The 19,579-nt window shown below is 37.6% G+C and overlaps 2 protein-coding genes across 6 annotated transcripts in view; one reads left to right on the forward strand and one right to left on the reverse strand.

Annotated features, from left to right (window-relative positions):
• The window catches only part of LOC136177184 (signaling lymphocytic activation molecule-like), a 38,977-nt gene extending 19,962 nt beyond the window's left edge, over window positions 1–19,015 (reverse strand). The window contains exons 1-7 of one of the 3 annotated variants that reach the window (XR_010664828.1): window positions 18,802–19,015; window positions 16,107–16,406; window positions 12,730–13,026; window positions 12,549–12,653; window positions 11,523–11,584; window positions 9,768–9,980; window positions 7,336–9,197 (exon numbers count right to left, since the gene is read on the reverse strand). Coding sequence is in view for 2 of the 3 variants with exons in the window: in XM_065948737.1 (XP_065804809.1) it covers window positions 9,837–9,980; window positions 11,523–11,584; window positions 12,549–12,653; window positions 12,730–13,026; window positions 16,107–16,406; window positions 18,802–18,838 (945 nt within the window). In the remaining variant the exon portion in view is untranslated. Of the gene's footprint in view, window positions 1–7,335; window positions 9,198–9,380; window positions 9,981–11,522; window positions 11,585–12,548; window positions 12,654–12,729; window positions 13,027–16,106; window positions 16,407–18,801 lie in introns of those variants that run through there. The other 2 variants (XM_065948737.1, XM_065948705.1) reach the window with 2 other exon arrangements.
• Window positions 1,704–7,186, forward strand: LOC136177217 (uncharacterized). Of its 3 annotated transcripts, XR_010664859.1 has the most exons (7): window positions 1,708–1,877; window positions 2,077–2,376; window positions 2,701–2,958; window positions 3,055–3,187; window positions 3,312–3,351; window positions 6,449–6,572; window positions 6,675–7,186. XR_010664859.1 is itself a non-coding variant. In XM_065948978.1 (5 exons), exons 1-4 carry the CDS (start codon window positions 1,841–1,843, stop codon window positions 3,174–3,176), a joined length of 717 nt encoding a protein of 238 aa, XP_065805050.1. In that variant the 5' UTR covers window positions 1,708–1,840; the 3' UTR covers window positions 3,177–3,187; window positions 3,312–3,797. The 3 variants fall into 3 exon arrangements, 2 of the variants coding, with proteins under 2 accessions (XP_065805112.1, XP_065805050.1); XM_065948978.1 differs by lacking the exons at window positions 6,449–6,572; window positions 6,675–7,186 and having other exon boundaries at window positions 3,312–3,797; XM_065949040.1 differs by lacking the exons at window positions 3,312–3,351; window positions 6,449–6,572; window positions 6,675–7,186 and having other exon boundaries at window positions 1,704–1,877; window positions 2,701–2,800; window positions 3,055–3,177.
• Window positions 19,016–19,579: the final 564 nt, after the last annotated feature.

Consider the following 19,579-nt stretch of genomic DNA (forward strand, 5'->3'; position numbering starts at 1 on the left):
GAACTTCTGAGATTTCTTCCTGAAGGAATTGGCATCTTGGAAATTCCTGGCAGCAAACAGACTCTATGTCTGTGTTCATAGACAAACAGTGAGAGCATCGACACCACCAGTCCGCCCCAGCTCGAGCCAGCCTGGGCTCCTCGTCCTCACCGTCGCCTACAGGCCGGTCTTCTGCTGCATCTGAAGCAGAAGACCGGCCTGTCTGCAGCCACCTCATTGCTATATTGGGGCTCGTAGAGCTAGTAGCAAAATGACGATTTTTGCGTCATTGGAAGCTCCAACAAATACAGATCTTTCCAGTCTCAGGAGGAAATGAGTGCGGGATGCACAACCATTCAAAAATACTACAAAGTTTGTAATGATACAAAGCTTAATGCAAATGGGTGAAGTATCCCTTTAAGGCAAACATTAGTTTTGTGTCAGATATTTTATGGTCAGGGCAGACAACACACCTTTAGACACAGAGGCTGCAGTCTACAGTAAACGACTGAACAGGATTCCTTTCTCACACGTCTCACAAAGAGTTTGCTTGCACACTTCAAACTTTAGGTGAGTCAATTTGTTTGAGTTTCAGCCATAAGAGCTGCCTTGCATCAATAATATGATGTTTAAGATGAATGAAGACGGTGTAAGAAAGGTCAGCCACAGTGGTGACAGAATGTGTTATTTTAAGATACAACAGTACAGTATACAGACAGCACTCATATATTAGCAGATTATTGCTGGGCTGGGGACATTTCTAGATACAGGGTTCAAACTGATTGGGCTGCATTTAGAACAATATTTTTAATATTGTAAAGAAAATTAAGAACCTCAAGTGAACCAATTGGGGCCTGCTTTTCAAGACAGCTCAGGTATATTAAATGTCTACTGCAGCGTGAGCACAAATTAGATCTCTATTAGAGCTACAGAAAACTATGGAGTTTAATAAGTCTCAATATTCATGAATGCACACAAAAGGAACTTTTAATGCAATGTTTTATATAAATGACTACCCACAGAAATATTTGTCAATGCACACACAAATATTTATCATTGTATATAAATGTCAAAAAAAAAGTCTCCTTCCTATTCAGCCAATCAAAAATAATGTAGATTCAAGGGTATGGTTTAATGTAACCCCCGCAAAGTCAGCAAGTAGCTGTGTGATTCAAGTCATCTTTATGCTATTTTGTGATTGTCGTACTATAGATGGAAAAATGTTTATCGTTATGGAGCTATTATTGTGGAGAAACTATTTGAATATGTGTACACAGATCCACAAATGTGTAAACTAATCTGCAAATATGTAGACCAATTTCAAAATGTTTACTTATTTATTAATGGCAGTGAGTTTTTTCAGCTGTAAATCCTGAAAATACACACAAATGATCACTTACAACTGAGGCGGGCCTCTCCATTGGCTGTCATTGTTGAAAGTTGATTATCTGCCTATTCCTTTTTAAATTTTGTTCCCATAAAAAGTTACCTTCACGTGATTCGCGTGATGTCAATAAATATTGCTGACTGGGAACTGTAATATTGCTGTGAGAAAACCCCTGATTAAACAAGAGTTTGAATTATGCACACTGAAGATAAAAGTGATATGAATATTACTTTGACATCATAGAAAAAAACAAGGACACAAATAAGTTTTGTTCTTTGGTACATGCTCTGGCAGCAGGACCCTGAGTTATTTGAGAAGCTTCATTTAGAATTTAACCTCTTGTTTGTTTTGAAACAGGAAGCTACACTTTTTAAAGAAGAAGGTTAGCTTTTATTTTGGTCTTTGCTCGGTGGTGACATGAGCAGGTTTCACACACTCCTGAGTGCTGAACGGGTCTGACATCTGAAAACGACAATGAAGTTACACATGAGGATCATCATCTTTTTATTAGGTAACTTTTTTTCTGCACATACCTGTAAATGTGATTTCACCTGATCATGTCTAATGAACTGTTATATTATATGTTTAGTAGATTTTAGAGGCCATAAATTGAGTTATCTATGTTACTGTATTTAACTTACACTGCACTGGTGTCCTTGTCTCTAAAAAAGAACTAACTAACTCCTAACTAACACATTTATTTTTTACAGTGATCGTCTCATCTGCTGCTGTAAAGTTGAAGAGTCACCAGTCAGGCATTAAGGGAGGATCCATCACTTTTCCTGATCCTTTGGAGAATGGACTTTTTATATTTCAAGGAAGTAGCATTGCTGAAGTGAAGGACAAAAAAATAGATATATTGGAGGAAACTTTCAATGACAGACTTTTATGGAACAACAAAACTGGTCTTTTCACAATCAGAGGACTAAAGCGGAATGACTCTGGTGTTTATGGTATTGACCCTAAAAAAGGACTTAGTTCCATAACATGTCATAAACTCAGTGTATATGGTAAGTAACATATATTTACTCACTCCAGTCATTGGCAGCCTAGCCCTATTTGTGACCTCAGTACCTAAATCACAAGAAATCAAGTTGATTGTTGTATTGCTACATCTGAAAGATGCCCAGAGGAATTCTAGAAATGTTCAGATTTGTGTCTCGACAACAGAAAATGCAGCTCTAGTTTGAAGACCGTGATGAGTCTGGGTAGATCAACATAAAAGCATAATGTACATTATTAAAAGAATAATGTCACTGCTGTTTGTGGCATAACTCTGGTTTTATAACATCAACACCCTCCTGAAAACATTTACTTGTTATTTTCTTCTCCAGAGTCTGTAGCAGCTCCTGCAGTGGAAGCTGTGAACGTGAGCGCAGAGAGCTGCTCCTTTCTGTGTTTGGTGAATAAGACTGAAGAGACGACTCTGCTGTGGTACAAAGACGAGGAAATAATCAACCAGAGCAGCTCTGCTCTCTCACTGCCTCTCACTGTACACAGACATGATGTCACATCATCTTATAGATGTGTGGCAGCCAACCCTGCTGAAAATAACACTCTTCATGTCGATGTAAGGAACATCTGCAGTCCAGGTGACACAACGACACAAGTAGCAACAGTGAATGTTCATCTTCTCAGTGAGACATGATGTTTATGTTACTGATGTTGGTGATATATGTTTCTGACAGGTGGCAGTAACACACAGTCCTGGTTGTTCCTGACTCCTGTGTTGGTGTTTTGGGTTACTTTTGCTGTTTGCATCCTTTTGACAAACATGAAGAGAAAGCGAAAGAGAGAGACTGACGGCTGATCTACAATCATGTCAGTACACACACACACACATACATCGCTCTCAGACTTGCTTTATTCCTGATTTATCACAAAAATCACTAATTCTAAATATTTATCATTCACCTCTTTCTGTATTTGTGTCCGATCCTCACAGATGCAAACAGTCGTGAAATGTGAGGAAGCTCCAGACTGAGGTTTGTGTAGCTGCCATGACATCCTGCAGTGCTTTGTGAATGTGGCATCACCAGATGAGGAACAACAGATGCATAGACTGATCCAAAGTGGGAAATGGAATTGATAATGAACGCGACACGACATGTGATAGTGTTTGACTTGAAAAGTAAACACTTGAGACTGGGAATATTGAAAACATGAAAAAAAGTAAAACACTTCTCCAGATTGATTTCACCAGTAATAATAATAATAATTAAAAAAATATATAAACATATTAAAGTCAAAGAAGGGGAAGAGAGTTGAAAACTGGAAAAAATTGCTCCTGATCCTTCCCACACAAATCAGACTGCAATTGCCTTGAATACTGTATGTTCACTTAAAGCTCTTGTTTTGTGCCTGACAGGCTCAGAAGTCAGAGAGAGAGAGAGAGAGAGGGAGAGAGAGAGAGAGAGAGAGAGAGACAGAGAGAGAGAAAGAGAGAGACAGAGAGAGAGACGGACAGAGAGAGAGACAGACAGAGAGAGAGAGAGAGAGAGAGAGAGAGAGAGACAGAGAGAGAGAAAGAGAGAGAGACAGACAGAGAGAGAGAGAGAGAGAGAGAGAGAGAGAGACAGAGAGAGAGAAAGAGAGAGACAGAGAGAGAGAGAGAGAGAGAAAGAGAGACAGACAGAGAGAGAGAGTCAGAGTTAGAAAGCAATCAAGCTTTTTGTCATTGCTAGACCACTTCAATTTGAAAGACTTAACTTTTTCCTACATCATACTGTACCTTAATTATTTTAATGTATCCTTTCCTTTATTCAACCATTCGCTCTTAATAGTTTTTATCCATTCCTAATCCGACTAATTAGCCTTCTTCTTATGTTGTAGTCTTCAATTCTCTGTTTCTTTTATATATTTATTTTACGATCTATCTTTTATCCATCCCTCTTTATCTTCATTTTGTTTTGAATTTATGTGATGTCGTCTTCTTCTTCATTTTTATATGATGTTTTATGATTCTTAGTTGTGTTGACTTTTTCTCTTGTATTTATATTCTTTAACTGTGTGGCTTTTATAGCTTTAACTTTAACAACATGAGCTGCTGCATCAATCTGGAGACAAAACTGAACAAAGTCTGATAAACAAAAGATTTTATTTTATTTGCTGTTATTTGTTTTGTGCATTTTTCCTTTATTTGTTGTAGAAAATGTGATATTTACAATCCTGCAGGGAGGTGCATTATAGTTTTGCAGGTACAGACATCATTTATAGAATTATTTAAAAAAAAAAACAATAAGTAAATCTTTCAGGAAGCATGAACTCCAAAGAAAGTTTTTTCAATGGATTTAGCAATTGCACATGTTTTGATATTGATTGCAGGTAGTAAGGAGATAATAATACATTTTATAAGTCTGTTTCCTGTAGTCACAGTCAGTACACACTCTGCAATAACAAAACAAACAAACAGATGAAAAGTACTCTAACCAGAGACTCTGTCTGACAAACCACATGAAACAAACAGATTTTTTTATATTTTATATAAATATGTGCAGTGTTGAGGAGTGGTTTCAGTATCCAATGACCCACAACATGTTTCTGATGGTGTCTTTTCACAGTGCAGTGAAACAGCGCTCTCTTGTGTCACCTTTCATCATTACATCTGCACCCACTGTTTTAGACCTTCTCTTGACGAATGTAATATTGATGTATGTACCAAAAAACAATATAAATAAAGTAAGAAAGCTCATCGTTGTGTTTATTTCAAGAAAGCTAAAATACTGCAATGCTGAGGTTCCTGAAAATACAATTTGATAAACTTTATATCCTACAAAGGAGCTTTATTAAAAAAAAGTGCATATAAAGGATGTATTAGTCTTTATAAGGCATGAACCTGTTGTAGTCTTATTACTGATATGAATCATCTTTTTAATACTGATAAGTTGTCTATCAACAAGTTTGTTTTAATTGTTCATTCATATTTTACAATTAATACAAGTGTTTTATACTTTGAACAGTCATGAAGTCTGAACATTTGCTGTTCAGATTGGTTATTTTTGTCTTTTAATGTCTAATGATATATTTTGGTATGTTTGGCTGCTCGTTGTTTGTGTGAAACTCTGTTCATTGTGCTGCTGTCTGTCTTGACCAGGACACTTTGGAAAAAGAGATTTTTAATCTCAATGAGTTTCTTTCCTGGTTAAATAAACGAATACGATTATTCATGTTAGTGAATGTTTTAGTCATGTTTATGACCGGTATATCAACTGTTTACATGTTTCTAATTTGATGTATAATTACAATAATACATGTGTAAAATATGTTTGTATTAACACTAACATAGACTTATTTATGTTTATAAGCATCGTATAAGGTTTTATAATTGACTTATTAACAATTAATTAGCCTACTGCTTATTAAAAGGCTTTAAAACACAGGCAGGCTTTATGAGCTCATGATCAAATGGATTCCCAAGACATGAAACAAACTGGGATTTTTTAAATGTGCACTGGAGTTTAGGTAGAGAAATGTGAAAGTTGGAGAAATGTACAGATTCTGTGGTATGTTCATGACTCTATACACAAACTGTCCTCAGAGGAAAATGTGGTCCCTGGAACAGTTTGAAGATAAAATGCTACGAGAGAAGTTATGGTGGGGGGCCCACAACAGTGAAATTGCAACTCTCCTGGTAACTTTTTCACTCCAAACAGTGTTCAGGGACCCATTTTTTTCTTTGAGTAAAGTATTCAGTTTACAAAATATAACAAAGAATTGTTTAACTTCTCCAACTTTCAAATTTCAATACCCAATCTGCACAGTGCACCTTTGATATAATAATAATAATACATTTGACTTATAACGCACTTTATGGATTTTAACAGAAATCTCAAAGTGCTAACTGGAATAAAACCAAAAAAAACAACACGGGTAAAATCAGGCAGAGTTAAGGACCTGAGCGTAAAACAAGGTTTAAAAACAGTGGTTTTAGGGAGAGGGTTTAGAGAAAGGCTCTTTTTGGAGGGGCATTGCTGTATTTGCATTGATGGGTAAGTTATGAGATTTTATATTTGATCCTGAGAGAGACAGGAAGCCAGTGAGTGCAGGATAATGAGATGTAATCTGTTTCTTCACTCTCATCAGGATCTGGGCAGGGCTGTTCTGGAGTTTCTGTACACTCTTGCCAGGGATCCCGATGAGAAGTGCATCACAGTAGTCCAGCCTGGAGGAGACAAAGGAGTAGTCAGCGTCTTGGGGGATGAGTGAGGTGAGGAGTTTTTCAATGTTCTTGAGATGGAAGAATGATGTTTTAACAGATGTGTTTTATGTGTGGTTCAAACGTTAGATGAGGGTAAATTTTTACACCTAGGTTGGTGATGAGTGGTGAAAGATGGATGTCTTGACCAGAGAAGGAAAGCAGTTATGAGAGATGACTGAACTTGGTGAGGTGTGCCGACTAGGATGGCTTCAGTTTTTGAACTGTTTAATTGGAGGAAGCTTTGACTCATCTTTATGACATTTTCTATACTGGAAGATCTGCTTTTGGCATCTTTGCACCATCAGCTTGGAATTTGCTACAAGGCACTTTAAAAATCAAGGCACTGGTCTCTTATGGCCATTTTAGATCTTTAATTATTAACTCCTTTACTTCTGATTGCACATGTTTTAATTGAATTTGTTTTTAATACTTTTTATTATCTGTTTGTTGGTTTTTAAATGATTTTGTTTATCTATGATGTGTATATATATATATATGTGTTTATGTATACAGTATATGCATATGCTTATGTGTGTATGTTTTTTTCATTGCTTATCTTGCTCGACGTCATTGTAAATGAGGGCTGTGCTCTCAATGATTTTCGAGTGTAAATAAATAAAGACATAATACATATACATGTTTTAGGTGGTGAGTGTGGATGAATGTGGTGAGGCTGAGTGGTTGGTGTGGGTTTTCATATAAAGTTGGGTGTCGTCAGTGTAAGGCAGTGAAGTCAGAGGGTGTGGTGATGAAGTAGGAAGCAGACTCATGATTCTGTGTTGAGGGTCCCATCAGTGGACATTTATTTACAAGTGCAACCAGGAAAGATGAATTCTGAACTGAAAACTATAAACATAAGAAACTGAGGAAAAAACATAAACTCATCACAGCATAAGTCCTGGTGTTTGTTCCTGACCTGTTTTCCCCCTGCTATGGTCCCCTAGACCATAGCATAATGGGTTTTTGCTTAGATTCCTGGAATGGGATCTTTGGTTAACAAAGATTTAAGATGTGTTTTTGCAACCAACCTTAAAAAACATCAGTAAATACCCCCTGAAAGATCTAATAAAGAGGTCGCTCACAAGTGACGATTATCAATACGTCATTATTAGATGTCAGTGTCATGCGCCCGTTTGTAGTTCTTATCGCCGGCCGTTTATTTTAATGATTGCATTTTCTGGTATTAATCTAATCCGTTAGGATTTATCATTCCAGAACCAGAGCAGCCGAAAAAAGAGCCGCGAACCAAACCTCCACTTCCTTCCGGTTCGTTGTTGATAGCGTCCATAGCAACCACCATAGCAACAGTAGAAAACGTAACAGTTCAACGTTTTCTATCGAGACCTGAAAGAATCTTCGTAGAAACGAACAAACTAAAGATCATAAACATAAACCGAACAGAGATTATGAAGATACAATGTAAATTTGTCGCCAGAAAGGTTATCAAAATGACACTTAAGCCTCAAACTATCTTAAAATATTGCATTTCCGCCGAAAATAGAAGGGATGTCCGCCATGTTCTTTTTTTCGCCAGGGGAAAACTGGGCAGTCACGTGACCTGAGGTATGCCTATACAAAAGAATAGAAAAAGGAAACGTAGACATGTCACAATTTTAGAGCCCTTATTGTGAAACTACTACGTTTTGCGCTGTGGACCAACGTAGGTATTACACATTTTGACATGAGACTGGGTTGGCAAAACATATGGCATGCCTCACTTGTAGGATTTTGGCAGTAGCAATCATGTTTGCTGCAGCATCAGTTACAAGGCATCTGACTTTATGCTTAATGCCCCACTCCTCCATGAGGTTGGTTTTCAGCTGAGCAATGTTCTCTGCAGTGTGGCTATTGGGAAATTTCTCCACTCCCACTTGCGATGAAATGGCACGCCAAGGCAAGGTAGGCGTCCATATTGATGGATGTCCACATGTCAGACGTGAGACTGACAGCCACCACCTTCTGCACCTGGGCCTTGTCCTTGGTCTCCTCGTACTTAGCAGCCACCATGGCCTTCAAAGCCTGAAGAAGAGAAGAAGTATATAATTGTCCAATAGTTAAGTTGTCATCTGCCACACACACACACACACACACACACACACACACACACACACACACACACACACACACACACACACACACACACACACACACACACACACACACACACACACACAGTCCTTAATGACTATGTTGACCAAAGCATCAACCAACACCTGCTTTCTGGAACCTAGGACAAAACAAAAATGAAGATGAAAAAAACATATTTTAAAGGTTTATAAATCATCTGGTCATCATTAACAAACACTTAATAAAGTGTATGGAATGTAATAATGTGTGCATCAATAAACTGTCAACATAACATAAATTACAGCATTACAAATCATTCGCAAACATTATTTATTATCATTTCATTGTTTGTTAACAGTAAATAACTATTAACTAATGGTTAATTAACTATCTATTTACCCTTATTTACCCTTTATAGATGATGGTTATTATAAAGTGTTACCATGGTGCTTTGTCAAAGTCGTTGTTTTCCTGTACGTCATCCATTCAAGAAACTAGAGCTGGTCCCTCAGGAGGGCAGAAGAGGTTATATGTGGGTACTGTTTAGTCCATAGTTGTGCTTGGGCTCTACACACGGCAGACGCTATATTTTTACAAACTCAGAGCAAACTTTGATACTAGAATATATTTAATTAAATGTAGTCCAGAAAATGCAGGAAGAAGGAGTGGTATTCTGTCCTCAATGTGTTGTGTGTGTTTGCACCAATTGACTGATAGCTAACAGACTTTTGGAGAAATCAAGGGCTGGAGTCAAGCCAAATGCTCTTTACTGTTGTCATCATTCTCTTTCGTTTTTAAAAGTAGATGCTATTAAAACAACATTTCATGTTCCACACAAACAAAGGCAGCTACAACGTTTTGGTGTACAAAAATCACATTCCAAAGAATAGGCCAATATTCAAACATAACTTGTAAAAGAGTTACAAAAATATAAGCGGCTCACTGCAGCATAACAAACTGTACTGGTATAAATGCAACAAAGTTCTTCTAATCAGAAAGAAGAGAGTTAATCATTTCTGGCTTATTGATGTACTAATGGTGTTTGATCCTTACTGTGCACCAACAAGAATGTTTCTTCATAAGCCTTGTGGCACTAAAGACACTTTTCAGAAAATTGAGCACATATTGTGTAATGACCTTGAATACAAGTAGCTGCTTGATATTGAAACACTGATAGCGTCTTCTGTTTCTGGATCACTAAGCTGCTCATGCATGTGGGAAGTTTGTTGTTTGGTCATAAACATGATCATCTGTTTCAGGAGGAGACAGGGGATGCTGCACCAGCTTGTAGTACACCGATGTTAAGCCGGGGTGTTCATCGGGTTCTGATGAGTCTGGTAAATTTCTTCCCTGGAGGCACAAAAACAAAAGAAGTGAGCAAGGGCATGAAGAATTAGAAAAAGATACTTTCTGCTGAAGCTCAGATGTCTGACCCGTCTTCAGCTGTTCCAGTTCCAGAGGCTCAATTATAGACTTCATTTATTTAGTCAACATTGCAAAAGTCTGATTATTATTTGCTTCAGTTCCTATTGGTATTGAACTATTCTAATTCAATCATAAATAATCTTCATTAAATTTGATAAACACATTAAAGACAACACAACAAACTATTTGAGAAATTTCAGTCTGGTTTCCGCTCTGCCCACAGTAGAGAAACAGCTCTGGTCAGGGTCACAAATGACGTGCTGATGGCAGCTGACGCTGGTTCTCCATCTCTCCTCGTTCTCCTCAATCTGACAGCAGCATTTGACAGCATCGATCACGCCATCCTCCTCAACCGCCTTCACTCTGTCATCGGTCTTTCTGACTCAGCCCTAGACTGGTTCTGTTCATACCTCACTGGAAGAACCGAACATGTCTCCCTTGGAGACAAAAAATTCCGGACTCACCTTGTCACCTGCGGTGTCCCTCAAGGATCAGTCCTCGGCCCCACCCGGTTCAATATCTACGTGCTACCCCTTGGCAGCAGCCATCAGCCAACATGGAATTTCATTCCATTGTTATGCTGATGACACTCAAATATACCTAAAAACAAATCAAACCCCCTCTGCACCCCTGCCACCACCTGCCTGGAGGAGATAGAGTCGTGGATGAAGAACAACTTTCTCAAATTAAACAGCTCCAAAACAGAAGCGATTCTACTTGGCACCCCACACCAGATCAGGTCATCCCCCATAACCACCATCACCTTTTCTGGCCAAGAGCTTCCAGAAGCTCCAACATGTCCAGAACAGCGCTGCTAGGGTCCTGCTGAGGGTGCGTAAATATGAACACATCACACCCATCCTTCAGTCACTACACTGGCTCCCTATTTCATTCAGGATTCAATACAAAGTCACCCTTCTCACCTACCAGTGCACCCATAGAAATGCCCCCCTCTATCTCAAACAACTCCTCACCCCACAATCCTCCACACGAAGTCTCTGCTCTGGAAACACCAACGCCCTCCATTCCCCCCGGACTAAACTCCACACCATGGGTGACCGGGCCTTCTGCTCCTCTGCTCCTCTGCTCCTAGTCTGTGGAACGCTCTCCCCGAGCAGCTGAGGGCTCCACAGGTTTAAAAGGTCCCTAAAAACCCACCTTTTTAACAAAGCCTTCTGCTTGTGCTTTTAGTTTCGTTAGTTGCTTAGCTGATTAAATTTGTTTCTATTTCTTTTATTTTTTTCCTGTAACAATTTAATTTTTTTTTTTCAAAAATATAAAGTGTGTTACAAATTAAATGTATTATTATTATTAAAGACATGTTTGACATCACATGCAAAGTGAATTATGCAGATATGATATATTTACTTTGTGGGAGGTTGATTCAAACAGACATGTCAATGCTAACGTTGCTTTGCATCTTACCATTTAACCGCCTTACCACCCAGAGTGTGTGTTTGTACTAACCTGGCTGCATCTGTCTGCGTTTATATAGACATATGAGTACACCACGTCAGAGTATCTATTCACTGAACATACAGAGAAACAAACAGTTAGAGATGTGAGGTGACATTTGAATTTATTAAAACAAAAACCGCTGAAGATTTGCAACAAATAACGGGAAAAATGTCATTAGAACAAAGAATAAAAGAACAGTTTGCTGATGTTTAAACACAAATCATGTCTTAATACAGACATCTTATCAACATCATCATTTGATCTTTTAGGAGTCAAGAAGAAACACATTCTTTTAGAGTTTTTAAAGAGCTTTACAGAAAAACACTTTGATAAATGAGCAGTCTAATGCTGTGTTCATCTCTTTGGTAGCACTGAACAGATCCCGACTTTTACAACTATTGCATGCATATTGTTGAGGAAAACTTCCCTGCTTCAACAAGACATGTTCTCCTTTGCCTGTCAAGTTCGTCTAAAGTGAGTTATTCTTTTAGGTTTATCAGTTTGATGAATTCATTTATTTGAGCTAATTTTTAACCTAATTTTGTGTTTTCATTTATGTCCCCCCCCCCCGTGTTAAAAGATTACATCAACTGTTTTGAGTTTGATAATTTCACTTGTTAATTGGGAAGTTATTTTTGTTAGAATTTCTAGAGACATAGAACTGACTAGTTATGTACCTTGTTGTCTTTGTATAAACAAAAAAATCATCACCTTTGCTTTTGTGTAGAACCTGCTGTCACTACCTTTAATGTTGTTGACTCACAGACCTTAATTAGTGTCTCTAAGCTTCAGACCTCGTGGTTTATTCTAAAGCTGCATGATGTTCTTTTTTAAAGGCTTCCACTTTGTTAGACGTTATTGTGGCCCTGCAGCCAATCAGAATCAAATATACACTCAGATAATGGTATGAGACCTCTAAAATAAAGTATACGTTTTGACAAGGTTACCAAAATATTTCGAAAAATCTGTAAAAATAGATGCATACATTTAATTCCTACATGTTTTTAGACAAAGATAATGAAAACGTATACCTGCCTTGTGTTTCTATGGTTGACTTCTTGTGTTTGAGGACAAACCATCTGATGAACAGGGCAACAAGTATAACAATCACGGCCAACACGATAGAAATTATGATCATATCTGTCAACACAAAACATTCATGATAAAAAAGTAGAACAGGTGACAGCTATTATGTGGGAGTTAAAATAAGTCTTACAGTGTCCAGTGTTGGGGTCACTCTTGCTGCCTGAGTTAAGTTCCACGCAGATGTTCCTAACATCGACATGAAGAGTCTTATTTTCAGCAGGGTTGGCTGCCACACATCTATAAGATGAGTTGACATCATGTCTGTGTACAGTGAGAGGCAGTGAGAGAGCAGAGCTGCTCTGGTTGATTATTTCCTCGTCTTTGTACCACAGCAGAGTCGTCTCTTCAGTCTTATTCACCAAACACAGCAAGGAGCAGCTCTCTGCGCTCACGTTCAGAATCTTCACTGCAGGAGCTGCTACAGACTCTGGAGAAGAAAAAAAAGAATAAGAAAATATAATTAACATTTAGACTGAGCACTCTACACTTCAATATACGATCATAGTTATATGAGTCAACAGAATAACATATTCTGGGGGATTTAATGCTATAACTTCATTAACTGTAGCCTACAATACAAGATGCTAAGAATCTACATCATTTGAAATGTAAGTCTTTGGTTTTGGCTTTTTAATCAAATGTATTATATTTCTGGTGGATTTTCCTGATTGTGTTCACTTGCCAATGTTCTCAAGTTAACAATCATTTTGCTCGAACTCTTCAGGATTTAAGGAGGTTCCTGATCGGAAAATTGTTTACATTTCTTGCCTTGAGCTCACCCGATGGGGGTGGGGGAGTGTTTACACCACCAAGACAGGAGTATCAATTGGCAGGAAGAGCTTCACTTAACAACCACTAATGGGGATTTCACACTTGAAGAAACCCCCTTGTAGCCTAAATGTTTCCATATGAAGTCAGGTTGAACTGATGTGAGAACGCAGCAGGTAATTCTCAGCAAACTTGACCGCTGTGCTCAGCTTGACGCAGATATGCTTTCTCGCTGTGCAAAACCACGACAATGAACGGTTCTGAGAGCGCTCACCACACCCTATTTGAGAGGCACTTGAGAGCCGGACACTAAGAAGTTCCCCTTTACTTATAATGCAACATCTTTCATGATTGTTAACTTGCCTCCCAGGTGCAACTGTTTCCTGATTAGTAATATTGAAACTCTCACGCTTCATTTAACCAAACAAATGTAGCTGCTACAACAGGTTTGGGTGATTTTCATGAACCTCTAAAACTGAAGATTGACATAATGTAAAGTGAACAACTCAAGTTTATGTTGAGTAATGTGTCCAAGAGATAACAAAACAAGAGTTCTATTGTGAGGCTGTTTAGATCTTTTACACTATGACGCTGTCCATCACTGTCCTCCTTATCCTCAACCTCTCGAACTTCTCCTAACACACCTCTACACACCTGTTTTGACTTCTTATCACTTCTTTGGTTGACTGACCGTCTCTGCTCACCTGTATTCACTTCTAAAATCAGCCTCAATGCAATTATAGTGGAACATTGACTATTTTCTCCCCTGTTATTTATGTTGCTTTATTGTTTTTTATTCTTCCCTTTGAGTTTTTAAAACTTAAATGTGGACCTGCCTGCTTTCTTACCTCACCTGTTATTAGTATTCCTGCCTGTACATTTTCTTATGTAGAGAAAATCCTTTCATGCAATGTTCTGCTTTTTACCATCTGCATTCGGGTCCTTTTGCTGTTAAAAGAACCTTCCAAGTCAGACACGAGTCTGTAGGAGGACATGAATGTTGATAATTCATGTGCTGAATGAACAATCCACTGTTACACACCAGTCTATGGGGGGTAATGTAGTAAAAAGAAAAAGTCATTTCCAATCAATATTTATCAATAATTGATGTTGTACATGGCAAGAATTTGCAGTAGTGGTTTACCGTAAAAAAAAGTTTAGATGCCTAAATATATGATAATTAAAATATCTGGCTTAATGTTTAGTGGAGACCAGTCTGAAGACAATTTTTAACCATTTTGATGTCCAGCTGGCAACAAATGTGGGAGTAGATAAGCATAAGTAGTTTTAGCATAGCTAGCATACTTCTTTTGACTGAAGCTGTTCTTCTACCCCGTGCAGAAAAAATGTTAAGACCACCATGTATCTAGTGGTGATTTATTTGCATAGGCTACGCGTGTCCTTATTCACAAACATTTTGAGAATACTCTCAGAGAGCTTGCAACTAAGCCAAAAAGAAATCTGGGAAGGAGTCCTAGAAAAATAAGTTGCCTACAAAATGTTTGAAAACAACACGCTTGTGCAGTAACTTCCAATAGTAAAATATGATGCTCACATGATAGAAGCACATCTCTAGTGAGAGCTACAACAAATATTATACCTGCATGATCCGATCTGTATCATTCAATGACTCATTGTCATTCAGTGTTTCGAGAACATCTCCACGTATGTCTTTCAGTCATTTTCTCCTCTGCTTGAGAAACTCTTTAGCATCTGAAAAGAACTCCTCACTCATTTTCACTATGCTCTTCACGGTTAAGATGCATCATGTATAACTTTTACATTACCATTTTTAATATTAAGGGGAAATTCTTAAAAAATAATCTAGATTCAAGACATTTGCTTAGACTTTCATCACCAGGAGCAACTCTTGGTACTGGGAAGCTTTATGAACACAGTCCATTAAGTCTAAGTGCAGCTTGAGGTCAAACATTCCAGAGTGAAAGCTAGATGTAAGGAGGGTCCGTGTGAAAGGGCTGATGCAGGATGAGCTGACAAAATGAAATACTGGGTCAATAAGTCATTAAGGATTACATGGAGAGTTCAGCAAGTGGTGAAAAAACACCATGTGACTCTCAAAGTACAAAGCAGAGAGCTTCCAGAACCATCGTTTTATTTGAATTGTCCACATAAAATTCTTCTATAACATAAATATCCAGTCTCTCTATTTGGAAAGTCCACCAGCTATTTGGTCAGTAACAATCAGACCTACAGAGAGTTCATGCCTTCAAAGGTTTCTTAATGCAAACACTTGGTGAGATGACTTGACAGTCATGGCACACTCATGCTGCTAGTCTCAGTATTTTGTTCTTTACAGTTATGTTACACATTTTACTTTTAGACTTTATTGTCCCCAAGGGGAAATTCTTTTCCACAGCACCGTTACTGTCCAAACAGACAAGTCCCACCAAAAAACATTCATACACAGAAAACAGAGTACAACACAAACAGAGACAAAAAGTCAAGAGACAATCTAAAATGTATGTGCTATTATAATTCCCAAGACTCAGCTGCTTGGTGTCTGCACTGTTTATATGTTAACTTCACTGTTCAGTCAGCAGAAAATCCTTATCTTAAAATAGATTTAGACTTCAACAACCAGTAGATATCTGACTATACCCTTTACAATTCTGTTTTAAACCCTTGAGTTGACAGTGCTAGCCAATGGGGCTAGCATGCTAATAAATACATTTTACCACCAATAGACTGTTCTACACTGGAAAAGTAAATGTTACTTACCATATACAGTGAGTTTATGTCTTATTATGGAACTACTTCCTTTTTTAGGGTCAATACTATAAACACCAGAGTCATTCCGCTTTAGTCCTCTGATTTTGAAAAGACCAGTTTTGTTGTTCCATAAAAGTCTGTCCTTGAAAGGTTCCTCAAATATATCTATTTTTTTGTCCTTCACTTCAGCAATGCTACTTCCTTGAAATATAAAAAGTCCATTCTCCAAAGGATCAGGAAAAGTGATGAATCCTCCCTTAATGCCTAACTGGTGACTCTTCAACTTAACAGCAGCAGATGAGACGATCACTGTAAAGATATAGAGAGAGGTGCAACAGTTTTAGTGAGTGTATGGAGGGGATCCACTGACTATTACCTCATCAGAGTTCAACAATACCTTTCACAATCTTTAAAAAAATGTTTTAGAAGAGGGAATCCATTTCTTCAATCATTTCTCCTGAAGGTAAATAAGGATTAATTTACTCTCCACCTGAAACCATTTTGTTACAAACTGAATAAATGCAAAAAAACATCTTAACTTTATTAAAAGCAGCATAATCTGTGAGTTAGGCATTACAACAAACTAAAACTGTATTTGCTCGGTCAGTTGTCAGATAGAAAACATCTGAAAGACACAGCTTTATTGTCTCCTCTGAGGGAGTGTTTTAAAGTAGCTATAACCTGAATGTTTAAATATCAACACAGGACCACATGACCAAATATGTGAAAAGAGTCGCTTTTAGGGAACCCATGAAGAATTATAATCACTGACACTCCACCTTTTTTCCACAGGTTAAAGTTCCCATGGGCTGGGTGAATATTTGATTGTGATAGACATCAAGGTGTCCAGTAATTCTGAATAACGTACACATGGTAATTTGTTCCAATAAACTCTGTTTCATTGCCACCGTAAGTAGTTTGCTCTGGCAAAATGTATTTGCCTATACACAACAAGTAACCATAGCAACAAGGGAAAAGTCAAATAATCCATTGACAATATTATACTTTGTTTTTTATATCATCTTGCTACGATGATGCGGGAATTTTCTGAAGTAAAGAGAAAATACAATTCAACAACAATTTTAAATTTAAACTTGTATATACTTTTATTATACTAAACTCTAAAAAGATAATAGCCTAGAGGAAGAGGAAGCAAGAAAGTAAGAAGAAAATCATAAACTTCAGCCTGGTGTTAGGATTTTGAGTTGAAATGTGTTGAGTGTGAAAAAATAGCAATTTTTCAAAAAACCTCTCTGAGTTGCCCTTTTTCCGTATCTTTTTCAGTTTAAGATTTTTTTTCTTAAACCACTGAGAGATTGAGGGGACTTGATTAGACTTCCTGCCTGCATGTAAAGGATGTAAAAGATAAATTGTTTAGAGGTGAATAAGCTACACAACAAGGCACAAAAAGGGCAGATTTGATTTTTTATCATTAATATTTTGGCCATAGTCTCAAAATAGTTACGCCAGAGGTTTGATAACTTTGACCATGAAGAAGACATGTTATTTAAGTTGCATGGGGATGTTTGAAATCTGTCACACTTTCATTTCAGACAACCTGGCTTTAATAAAGAGAACCCTTTTCAGGACTGTATAGTACCTAGTCGAGCAAAGAGCGCTTGTGTGGGTCCTTAAAGCCCTTTGCCAACCCTCCTCTGTAAATGTCATGCCTCCCTGCATGAACCCCCATGAAGTAGTAGTAGATGTACAGATCTTTGAGATCAGTGACCTCTATCAAGGATTAAGCTTGAGTAGAAACTTCCCAAGGTTGTGTCAGATGCAAGATAGTTAGGAAAGAGGTAAACTGCACAGTGTCTATATTTATAACAGCATTAAAAGGGTGGACGTCACTTGAAGGTCTAGAGCCAGAGGGGTTGAGCGAGCATAAATTGCAAGACTGGGACTCAAGTCCAAATCATGGATAAATCACAGCCTTTATTTTAAAACATCTTGATAATGACTTGGGAATAACAAAAATGATGGATAGCTAGTTTACATTTTTAAAATAGTTAAAATCTTTTCTTTTTAAATGTTTGACATGTTATTAACTTTGAATCTTACTATAATACCGTAAGCTTTGTAGCTAACAGCTAAAGTTTTTTACAAGCTTAGTTAATCGTCTATTTTTCTAGTAAGCATTGTCAGAGATAGATGCTGCCCTTCTGATGTATATTATCAGTAATTATTGGACAATGTGGAGGCCAGACTTTTGGTCATGTCAGCTCATGTCACATTACATACACATACAAATCACTACTTCGGGATCATGTAAGCAGTTTAAATTGTATTTTTTCTGCTCGGGTTTGACGCCTGCCTTCATCACAGACATCAGTGTGTGTCGCTCTTCAAGACATGCAATCAGATTTATGATCATGGAAAAGGTGTACCTTAAGGCTCCCGTAGGTCTGTTACTGTTTTATATTTTTATTAAGGATCATCCACAAATTTGTTCCAACTGTCAAATTAGACAAAAATAAATAAATAAATTGTCAATTGTTTTACAGTGTATTTTATACATGTTGTTGCTCTGCATCAATTCTGTATTACTTTCTTGATGTGTAAAACCGTTTGTAGGTGCATTAGATGAAATAATCCTCTCGTACAAACAGAAATCAGAAAGGTGTTTAGTTGAGTTTCTCATTGTCCAAGACGGGGGTAAACATCATCATCTTAAATACATGCATCACTTACTGTGCCAACTTACAGAAAAAGATGAAGATGATCGTCATCTGCAACTCCATTACAGTAACATGAAGACATACATCCTGTGATCAGTAAAAGCTGCTTTTATCTGACACACAAAGTCCCTCGGTCCTCCGGTTCCAGATTACCTGGACAAACAGAGAAGTTGCTGAACACAATATTAGTGAATAATAGTCGATTGAGAGCGAGAGAGAGCAAAGAGGAGCAAGTGAGAAGAGAGAGAGAGATTGAGAGTGTGTGAGAGAGAGAGGGACAGAGGGAGGGGCAATTAAAGAGACAGGGAATTGTAATTTCATGTTACAGCTTTATATTACACTAAGACTTCTGCAATATATAAACAAGACCAAATAGATTTTTTTCATTTCATTTTATTTGCTAATTCAACACTATATTGTTAATTTTTTTCTTGTTTTTGCACCCGCTGATGACAAAGTGGTTTATCTACACTTTTATTGTCCGTTAGACAAATAAGTACATCAGTCTTAAACTGGGACTGTTTGAAAATGTATCAAAAACTCCTCACAGTGGAATTAATGAAATATGCTAAGACCGGCCAGTGATGAATACAACATTAATATGAGCTAATATGCCGTTTACAGATAAATATATTTATGATCCTATACAGCTCACTGTCTTGATTCAGACTAAACATGGAGTAGCAGTGGTCAGTTTTTATTTTTATTTTAAGGTTGTCTTTAATCTTTATATCATGTAAGCAGTTTAAATTGTATTTTTTCTGCTCGGGTTTGACGCCTGCCTTCATCACAGACATCAGTGTG

The sequence above is a fragment of the Labrus bergylta genome, chromosome 1 (genome assembly GCF_963930695.1).
Source record: "Labrus bergylta chromosome 1, fLabBer1.1, whole genome shotgun sequence".
Classification (NCBI taxonomy): domain Eukaryota; kingdom Metazoa; phylum Chordata; class Actinopteri; order Labriformes; family Labridae; genus Labrus; species Labrus bergylta.

Excerpts from the sequence above, each read along its gene's own strand:
- LOC136177217 (XM_065948978.1), top strand. The coding sequence starts at position 1,841 with ATGAAGTTACACATGAGGATCATCATCTTTTTATTAG. Across the intron at positions 2,377-2,700 it reads TCATAAACTCAGTGTATATG|AGTCTGTAGCAGCTCCTGCA; the intron begins GTAAGTAACATA and ends TTTCTTCTCCAG. Across the intron at positions 2,959-3,054 it reads AAGGAACATCTGCAGTCCAG|GTGGCAGTAACACACAGTCC; the intron begins GTGACACAACGA and ends TGTTTCTGACAG.